General features: G+C 38.9%; 1 protein-coding gene across 1 annotated transcript in view; it reads right to left on the bottom strand.

Moving 5' to 3' along the window:
• Positions 1 to 5,522: 5,522 nt before the first annotated feature.
• Positions 5,523 to 11,099, bottom strand: part of LOC132892101 (uncharacterized) — a 178,645-nt gene continuing 173,068 nt past the window's right edge. Inside the window, exons 21-23 of the mRNA XM_060930502.1 lie at positions 10,847 to 10,926; positions 6,933 to 7,037; positions 5,523 to 6,821 (exon numbers count right to left, since the gene is read on the bottom strand). Coding sequence (XP_060786485.1) covers positions 6,714 to 6,821; positions 6,933 to 7,037; positions 10,847 to 10,926 — 293 coding nt within the window. The 3' untranslated portion in view covers positions 5,523 to 6,713. The remainder of the gene's footprint in view (positions 6,822 to 6,932; positions 7,038 to 10,846; positions 10,927 to 11,099) is intronic.

Genomic DNA, 11,099 nt, shown 5'->3' with positions numbered 1-11,099 from the left:
CATCCAGTGTCTAATGTCCTTAACACATTCCTCAATTCTATAAAGCTGGTGTCTCTCATCAGGTTTTGCAGAAACATACAACTGTGTGTCATAAGCATAACAGTGGAAACTAATACATTGTTTACGAATAATATCACCCAGAGGTAACAGATATAGAGAAAAAAAGCACTGGACCCAAGACAGAACCTTGTGGAACACCAAATTTTACCTCAGTACATCTAGAAATATCGCCATTTATATCAACATACTGATAACGATCAGTTAAATAAGAGCTGAGCCAGGAGAGGGCCATTCCCTTAACTCCAACAACATTTTCTAGTCTATCCAGAAGAATGGAATGATCAGTGGTATCAAATGCTGCACTAAGGTCAAGCAACACAAGTAGCGAGACACAGCCCTGATCAGACGCCAACAGTAGGTCGTTTACTACTTTAACCAAAGCTGTTTCTGTGCTGTGATTAGGTCTAAATCCTGACTGATACATTTCATGGATGTTATTCCTATGTAAATATGAGCATAACTGCTGTGCCACAGCTTTTTCAAGGATCTTGGAGATAAAGGGGAGGTTTGATATTGGCCTATAATTGGACAGCTGACAGGGATCAAGGTCAGGTTTTTTAAATCAGGGGTTTGATAACTGCTAGTTGAAAGGATTTGGGTATATACCCAATCATGAGAGGAATTTATTATTTTTAGAAGCGGTTCAATTACTTCAGGTATTATCTGTTTGAATAGACGTGTAGGTAAGGGATCTAGTACGCAAGTTGAGGCTTTTGATGCCGAGATTAATGAAAGTAAGGGTGCTTTCACACCAACAGCAGTTGGTGTGCACTAAACAGTCCATTCAAACCAAAAGCTCTTAGTTCGGTTCGTTTTCGTCAGTGTGAAAGCATCAATCTGTCAGGACAAACAGACAAGGACCCAAGTTAAATGTATTGATAGCAGGGGAAAGGGAGTTGGGAGGATGTGTGTGTGAAGTTCAGTGGCAGGAAGACTGAGATACAGGGATGGCTGGTGGGAGCGTGGTGGTGACGTCTGAGGTCTCCCATCCAAGTACTAACCAGGCCCGACCCTGCTTAGCTTCTGAGATCAGACGGGATCAGGCGTTGTCAGAGTAGTTTGGCTGCAAGCTGACAGCCCTTGGCGCAAGCTCCCAGCGAGCAGGCTCTCAGCAGGCAGACAGGACAGCACGACAGACAGGAGTTTGGGAACAGGCTGAAACACAGAGTCACAGGTCAGGTAGCGAGAATGGAGACAGAAATGCAGGGTCAGGTTACCAGGGCTGAAGAGTTGACGGAGTCGATGCCTTGAAAGACGATCTGACACTGAAGCTTGGGAGGACTGCAGTTTAAATACACACAGGGAAGGGAGCAGGTGATAGGCAACAGCCAATGACAGCCACTGAAAGTCAAATGAGAGTTAATGATGGTAATTGACAGCAGGTGAGCCTAATGGGGAAGGAGCATGCGGGCGTGGCAGGTAATACTGAGTGGAGAGGAGTGGAATGTAAACTGATGAGAGGAAATCACAGGTAGGACCATGACACAATCGCACTCGGGTGCGCACTAAATCAAGCGGACCGAGACCTCCAAAAAGGGGTGGTCTCGGTCCGCTTGATTCCGCACCAAATGTCAACCTCTGGTGCGGTCCCTCTGGTGAGAACGTGAACCTGGACCAACTCAGCTCTAAACGAACTATTCGTTCGTTTTAACATATTGAATTACAGCCTCTGCATTTGATTATTGTTATTTAATATTAATTGTACATTATTATTATTATTATTATTATTTAGGGCGGCACGGTGGTGTAGTGGTTAGTGCTGTCGCCTCACAACAAGAAGGTCCGGGTTCGAGCCCCGTGGCCGGCGAGGGCCTTTCTGTGCGGAGTTTGCATGTTCTCCCCGTGTCCGCATGGGTTTCCCCAGGTGCTCCGGTTTCCCCCCACAGTCCAAAGACATGCAGGTTAGGTTAACTGGTGACTCTAAATTGACCATACGTGTGAATGGTTGTGTCTATGTGTCAGCCCTGTGATGACCTGGTGACTTGTCCAGGGTGTACCCCGCCTTTCAGCTGTAGTCAGCTGGGATAGGCTCCAGCTTGCCTGCGATCCTGTAGAATAGGATGAAGTGGCTACAGATAACGAGATGAGAGGAGATTATTATTTAACAACAAAACATTTAAACCCATTCCTGTGTTATTACAACATAGGCTACTGTTAAAACCGGTGTATAATACGCACATTTTTTCATTGAAAAGTGGGGTGTGTCTACACTGGATATAATGTAAAAGGCTGCCCACACTAAGAATAGTAACTATTTTAATAACTATAACTATAAAGATAATGATGTGAGCATCTACACAATGTGATCATTATAACATCCTGTAAACAGCGGCATCAGGCACACGCGCGTGCTCCAGCTCTGTCAGTGGGAAATTCAGATTGCCCTGTATTAATCTACAGCATAACAGATTCTACAGTAAAAGCCAGCTGGCTTGTCAGGCTAACAGCCTACCTTGTGGGTCTTTGGAAAGGTGCTTGTCTCATCATCAGCAGGATAGCACTGGTGAAAATAGCACATCTCCTCTGCCTGAAATGACATGCTATACGCCTTCGGCGAATCCAGTATATCCGAAGATTGTTCTCCAGCTGCAGCCACGACTCATTCCGGAACTGGATATTTTGCCAGAAATGGGTAATGTTGACGATATAAAAAGAAACAGTGTCCAGAGCTCGAGCCCATGGACTTGAGCTCTTGACTGGACATGGGCTTGAGCTCTGGGGCTTGGACTTGAGCTCTTGACTGGACAAGTCTAAGCCCCAGAGCTTGAGCCCATATCCAGTCAAGAGCTCAAATAAAGTCCAAGCCCCAGAGCCAGCACCCAAGCCTGCATCAAAGCTGGAGCCAGAACTAGAGCCAATGCCAGAGCAAGAGTCAGAACCAGAGCCAGTGCAAGAGCCAGAGCCCGAACCAGAGCAAGAACCAGTGCCAGAGTTGGAGCCAGTGCTAGCACCAGCACAAAGAGCTAGAGCCAGCACCAGAGTCAGAACCTGTGCCAGAGCCAGCACCAGAGTCAGAGCCTGTGCCAGAGCCAATGCCAGCACCAGAGGCCGATGGAACAGCCTCTGCCTCAGACTTCTATGAAGATGTCGTTGTCCCACCTCAGCCCAGCTATGAAGACATCGTTGTCCTGCCACCGCCCAGCTATGACGACACCATCATCCCCCCCCCCAGCTATGAAGATGTCGTCATCCCGCTGCTGGGCCCTGACAAGAACAAGAGCAGTGCTCAGATGGAGCCCATGTCCAGTCCAAAACCCAAGCCCTGTCCAGAGCTTGAGCCCATGTTCAGTCAAGAGCTCAAGTCCAAGTCCTGTCCTGAGCTCATGTCCAGTCAGGACCCCAAGTCCTGCCCAGAGCTTGAGCCTATGTCCAGTCCGAAGCCCATGTCCAGTCCGAAGCCCAAGTCCTGTCCAGAGCCTGAGCCCATGCCCATGCTCGAGCCCACATCCACTCCGGAATCCAAGTCCTGTCCTGAGCCTGAGCCCGCATCCAGTCCAGAGCCTGAGCTCAAGCCCCCACCTGAGCCAAGAATCCAGTGCCATGTCTGCCCAGAGCAGAGCGCCGATGGCACGGCATCCAGTGTCAGGCCCTCATCCCCAGAGTCAGGGAAGATGGACTTAAGCTCTTTGCGGAGGGGTTCAACGTGCGCAACACATAGACTCTTGGGCACACTCCGGACAGTGAGCACTCTGAATGAACTCTTGTGTGCGCACCGCTAACAACTCACACCTGCAGAGGATTAAGGTGCAATCAGTGCACCTATATAAGGACTCCAAATGCACTCACTTTGCAAAGTATTGTGTTGTTCACCACATTACCGAGCCTTGTTTCCTGATTGTTTTCCTGGTATCTGATTCCTGTTCCTCATTTTTTGACCCTGCTTTTGTCTACGAGATCCTGTTTGTACCTTGGTCGACCTATTGACTATTTTTCCACTCACGATGTATTCCTGCCAATTTGGACCATTTGCCTGTTTGCACTTTTCTTTATAATAAAGAGCTTCTGCACTTACATTTGTCTCCAATCATCACTGACAGAATACTCACCTCCCACCCCCGACAATCACATTGTTTTTATTTACAGTTTACACAGCGTCCCAACTTTTTTGGAATTGGAGTAATATTGTTTTTCAGGGGAAATATATTTTAATTGAAAAAACTAAGCTGCAATGTACTGTATTTAGCATGACAAACTTTTCTGTTTGCATTAATTGTGCTTGCTGACAATTAACTGGATATTGTAGCTAAATTTAGCCTGTTTTTCTAGGGTTTTTGGCCTCTGTTCTATTCCTTTGTCTTATCTTTCCAGATTTGTAAGAAAAGGTTTTCTTTACATTTTATTTTTATTTATTTGCTTTAGGGTTTAAATGCACTTATGTAAACAATGCATTATGATGAGTCCAGAAAAAGAGTTGGAGTATGTGGAAGGATAATGTGGAAAAACTAATCCTGACTTCATTATTGAACATTTTATTGAACAGCCTATGTTAAAATTTCCATTACAAAGGATTTAAACTTTTAAAACAAGACAAAACAGCACCATGACCACTTTAGAACCTCTTTCAAGAAATGGATCTCCCTCTTCATAATCTGCAAACAAACTAGGACTTTGGCCTTAATATTCATTTTGTTTATTGTCAAGCTCATATTTGAGGTGATAGGTGATCATCCAAGAACATTTCTTAACAAGCATGTAGCAGCATTAAATGTCATTACATGTTATACATTTCTTTTAATTGCTTTGGTTGTTATTTGGACAATTTGGACAAAATCAGTGCGATTCAGGAGATCCCTTTACCAGTAGCACAATACCAAAACTAGGACCTTTAAACACACTTTAAAGATTAACAAAACCCCAAAATAAACTCCTTTAGGCTAACAGATAATACCCATACAAGACATGTTTGAGGTGTTCACTTATTCATATTTGTAGCTGTATACTGTGTACAGATTTTATTTTAAAAGAAAAACAATGCCCCTTGGTGCTGACATCTTACTCTCTCTGAGGTTCAAATATTGCGTTCTGAGTACAAATTATGTGAGAGAATCCAAGATTGTGATGTCACTTACATGCGATATGATTTAATGAGGCTGAGATCTACAGTAGTGGGTACATCACTTCTAAATTGTTGTAAACAACCCAGATGAACAGTTATATTTTCCTTTTATTATTATGCGACATGCTTTTGTTTGTTTTTATTCAGTGAGAAAAGTGATCTTTTTGGCAAGAATTGCATTGCTATGACATCTGCCATTGTTTACTAGTATCTGTCAGTACTACGTATGCATTCTCACTGAGTGAGATTTAAACTTCATAAAAGTGAGGTCTGTTGATTCGCAGTATTTTGTTGCTGTAAAAATCACATGGTTACAGAAAATTTCTGAATAGAAGCCTTTGACACATACATTACAGCACACTGAAGTTCTTTCTCTGCATTTAACCCATGAACAAACACACACGCACTGGAGATTTTTTTTTTTAAGAATTAGAAGTCTTTATTTGATGGTTCTGTGCAACAAAAGTAAATGGTGTACTACTGAGCCAGTTACATCACAGGTGGATATCCAGTTTCAGTGCAAATGACTGTGCCCATGTATGTGCCCAGGATATTTTTAGCAATATCATAAATTTTAAAATAAATAGATTGTTATAACATTTTATTTTTAATTTAAATATGCAGAGGGCACATCAGGGCGCTTGCCGTGTTTGGCAAATGGCATTTATTTTTGGGTTTTATTTGACTTTAAAGGTGTTCACATGCTTTAACTTTAGATGCAATTTGAGGACAGGCTTTTGTTTCAACACCAAATTAAAAAAAAGAAAAAAAAATCTCAGAGATTGGAGACAAATTAAAGAAAAAGCAGTGGCTCTGATATGCTGTGGGGTATTTTTCTAGCACAGTTTGTGTCTGCTTGTCCGAATGATCATCTTTCTCCCATGATGAAACATTTTCTATCCTGCTGAGAGTTGTCTCTTCCAAGTTGGTAAAGCTCACATTCATGGGACACAAGGGATCACTGATGAGGATGAAAATAAAGGTCAACCCACCAGTGGGAGATTTTGGAATGTTAGACAGGACTCTCCACCACCATCATCAGACAGTTAAAACAATAGCTAATGGATTATCTTCAGGAAGAATGGTGTTCATCCCTCCCGTACAGTTCCAGACATTTGCAGAGTTTATGCCAAGGAGGACTGAAGTTGTTCTGGCAGCCTGTGGTTGTCCAACTCCTTACCCACACGCCATCTGACCTTTTTTCCTGTAATCTGTCACCCTTCTGTACTATACAAAATCATTCACCAGATTTACACCAAAGCAGTGTCATCCTACCATATTTTCCCCACACTCACATGAACTGCCAATTAAAGCAGTCACAAAAAAGCTTTTGATCTCCAAGTATTAAGTGCTTCACTGAAGTTTCCCTAGACTTCCTATGAAATTGTATGTTTTTTTTCAATCCTAGAACTCAACCATTAAATAAATATAAGAAACAAATGCTACAATATAATTTTGTAGTGCGTCAGTGCATTTTTTTTGTATATTGAACTCGTAAAATTGTGGGAAGCTGTACACAGAAGTGGCAACATACTTCAGAGCAGTTAGTGAATGACACAGCAGAGGTTCAACTGTGAGTGGGTCAAGTTTGAGTCTACTAGGGTGATGTTACTGTGCCTCGATTTGCCTTCATCTTCTCCAGCCGTTTGTTCAGGTGTCTGTTACTTGACTCCAACTCCTCAATCTTGTCCAATGCAGATCGGAGCTGCCAATTTAAAAAAAAAAAAAAGAAAAAATCTTCTATATACACCAAATTTAAAACCATTACACGACACAATATTTGTCATCAATGGGTGAACTATGAAAAAAATCATACGTCTCTCTGCAATTTGCGTTTCTCAGCTTTTAATTCATCTTCTACTTTTTCTGCATTCTCTGCTGCAGATTTGTATCGAGTCACCTGCCCCTCAAGTCTTGTAACCTGCCATAAGGACATGGACGAGAATTAAACTGACGAAAGACTCTTTCAGTCCAATAAGAAACAAAATATATAGATTTTGTGTTCCAGTTAAGAGGAATTTATATTTTGCAACCAAGTCTTACATTAAGCATTTAAGTGTTACTAATAATGCTAATGTGTGTACACCTTTTATATATATATATATATATATATATATATATATATATATATATATATATATATTTATATATATATATATATGAGTGATTCCACGCTTATGGGTACTGAAATGGGGACATGAACTTATTTTTAAAAATTCACCTAAAACCATTTCTTTTTTTACCATCAGGTCACAAAACATGTAATCTTTAATGAATGATATGGGTCATTCCGTGCCAACTCACCTAAGGGTCCCCACATCACCGTCTCAGATTTTGCTCAAAAAATTCTATAATCAAGAATCATATGTTTGTACCACACATGCAAAATATTAGCTCCCAATTCATTGTAGTTTTGGAACTACAGGCCTTTGAAATTTTGATGTCAAAATACCACATGACGAAATGGCTCTTTCCCCAACTTCAGAGACCCATAACTTTTTATTGCAGCTATCTAGACAGTTGTGTTTGCAGATTCTTACTGAATGATACCCACTCTTTTCAAATCTGTTGCCACAAAGCCTCTGAAGGACATACGTTTTGCATAATGGGAAGCCAAAAATGACGTTTTGGCCAAAATCACTTAAAATTCATTAAAACTCTAGGGGGCATAGTAGAAATATGAAGCTAGTTAGATTTTTTTCCTCACTACATAGTAATTGTAGGGTTGTTATCTGTTCACAGAAACATATTTTGCCATGAAATTTCAATTCCTGAATTAAAAAATTTTTTTTTAACATCTTACGTCCTTTCCGAGGGGGCTAAAATAGGGCATTTTTGCCATCTTATTTGGTCATGTGGCTAGGGGTTTAGGATCTTCTAATTTTTTGTGAAGATGCTCTCATATAAGATGTAACTACTCCCTGATTTTTTTTAACAAACGCCCCTTGCTTCATATTTTAATAATTTGTTTTGTACATGGACAGTTTCATCATTTTTCACTTTTTTCCACATTCAGAACTCTGTAACTCTAAATTGGAAGATTCCTACTAGCAGCTATTTCAGATTTACATACACTGACATACAAATTTTCATATTTTAGTAGTAGTATGCCCAAGAAATTCATATTTTTCTTTCTATTGGGACCTAAAAACAGCTATTTGGCCAAAAATGACAAAAACGCTGGGCAGCTTTTAATAAACAAGGGAATAATGAAGGGGTGTTTTGCACACAAATTAAGGCTTATAAGAACCTAATCTAGGCATACACATTTCCTGAACAACTTTTACTGTATTGTATAGTATTTTTTGCAATTAGAAAATTTTAGGTATAATTGCAATTTTTGTTGAATATCTTTGGAAAATATAGAAAAATAACAACAAAATTCTGGAGTAGTATTTTTAATATACTTCAAGGTTGTGTAAGCACAAAACATTTAGCAATGAGGTTTTATTTACATATTAACACATTCAATGATCCATGATCATGATGTTGAAAAACATCACAAGATTTGTACATAATTTAAAGTCAAATATGGGCATCCGTGATAATGGGTAATTCATTCACAGGCAGTACAGTTTCATGTGATGTGCTAAGACACTCATAAACTGTCATCTAGTAGTACATAAGTTAAAACTTAAGTCTTTCACAAGTTTGAAGTCATCCTCTGTTAGTTGGTATTGGCGTCCCCCACTTTTTATGTTTGGGGCCTCTACCACACAAAGGACATGAAGCAAAGGCACCCAACATTCATCTTTCCTGCTTTGTGGTGGCCATGAGAATGTGTTGCCTCGTCCTTGTCTCATGAAATTGACATACACATCATTTTCTTCTTCATTTCTGGTGACAATATTTCCAATGTACCATTTTCTGTCATAAACACAGGCAATATATTTGCCCGGCTGGTACATATTTGGTGCAGATTGGGACATTTGGCTTGGGGCCTGTAACTGGGACTGTAAAACTGGTGTGGTTTCAGGTCCTATGTCCACTACCGATGATGGTACCACATCAGAAGAAACCCTTCTCATCTCCAGCTAAGTGGGTGCAATTGGGCTAAGGATATCATTGCTAATATATATATATATATATATATATATATATATATATATATATGGATAGAAAAAGTCACCACATCTTTAATTTATGAGGAAAATAGCCCATTCCCTCCAGAACTTGAAAAATATAAAGTCAACATTTTTGTCATTTTTGGCCAAATAGCTGTTTTTAGGTCCCAATAGAAAGAAAAATATGAATTTCTTGGGCATACTACTACTAAAATATGAAAATTTGTATGTCAGTGTATGTAAATCTGAAATAGCTGCTAGTAGGAATTTTCCACTGTAGAGTTACAGAGTTCTGAATGTGGAAAAAAGTGAAAAATGATGAAACTGTCCATGTACAAAACAAATTATTAAAATATGAAGCAAGGGGCGTTTGTTAAAAAAAATCAGGGAGTAGTTACATCTTATATGAGAGCATCTTCACAAAAAATTAGAAGATCCTAAACCCCTAGCCACATTACCAAATAAGATGGCAAAAATGCCCTATTTTAGCCCCCTCGGAAAGGACGTAAGATGTTAAAAAAAAATTTTAAAATTCAGGAATATAATTTTCATGGCAAAATATGTTTCTGTGAACAGATAACAACCCTACAATTACTATGTAATGAGGAAAAAAATCTAACTAGTTTCATATTTCTACTAGGCCCCTTAGAGTTTTAATGAATTTTAAGCGATTTTGGCCAAAATGCCATTTTTGGCTTCCTATTATGCAAAAAGTATGTCCTTCAGAGGCTTTCTGGCAACAGATTTGAAAAGAGTGGGTATCATTCAGTAAGAATCTGCACACACAACTTTCTAGATAGCTGCAATAAAAAGTTATGGGTCTCTGAAGTTGGGGAAAGAGCCAATTTCGACATGTGGTGTTTTGACATCAATATTTCAAAGGCCTGTAGTTCCAAAACTACAACATAATTGGGGGCTAATATTTTGCATGTGTGGTACAAACATATGATTCTTGATTAGAGAATTTTTTGAGTAAAATCTGAGACGGTGATGTGGGGGAGTTCCTGAAATTTAGGTGAGTTGGCACGGAATGACCCATGTAAAAGATAACTTTAATTTTCTGAGATGTAATAAAAACATATTTATATGCCAAAGTCAGAACGTAACAGAAGTGTTGTGGACATATATATTCTCAATTTTAACAATGTAGAATTACTTTTTGAAACATAGGAAGGTGATGTTTTAGCAAATATAATTAATAAACATGTGTAGTAGAATAAACATACACATTCTTTCAATAAGATTAACATGGTATATAGCTAGATTGTAATTAATTTGTAACAGACGCGAGATGGACAATCGTAACAGAAGTAATGTAACAGACATCATTTTGGAACTCATAGGCTTGACTTTGGCATATAAATATGTTTTTATTACATCTCAGAAAATTAAAGTTATCTTTTAACATATCATTCATTAAAGATTACATGTTTTGTGACCTGATGGTAAAAAAAGAAATGGTTTTAGGTGAATTTTTAAAAATAAGTTCATGTCCCCATTTCAGTACCCATAAGCGTGGAATCACTCGTGTATATATATATATATATATATATATATATATATATATATATATATATATATATATATATATATATATAAAGGAACAGCAAAGGGTGAAATGAAAAAGTATACAATTTTATAATTTCATATATCTCACTTCACTCACGTTCTGTTCCAAAGCTGTGATTTCCTGCTCTGATTTGACCAGCTTAAATTTGAGATCACTGACTTGCCTGTTAGCATCTCCTATAAAAGCATCAATACACATTTTTCAAATGTAGAAATACACATTTTATATAAATTCATTAAAATATGAAACTTTATATAAATTCACTAAAATATGGAACCTATATGTGGACCTCAATTATAGAAATTTCTGAAAATTTTGACCTCATGAATACAAAAAGCAAAAGTGTTTT

This window comes from Neoarius graeffei, chromosome 9 (genome assembly GCF_027579695.1).
Source record: "Neoarius graeffei isolate fNeoGra1 chromosome 9, fNeoGra1.pri, whole genome shotgun sequence".
Taxonomy (NCBI): Eukaryota; Metazoa; Chordata; class Actinopteri; order Siluriformes; family Ariidae; genus Neoarius; species Neoarius graeffei.
This window is presented reverse-complemented; position numbering and strand designations above follow the sequence as displayed.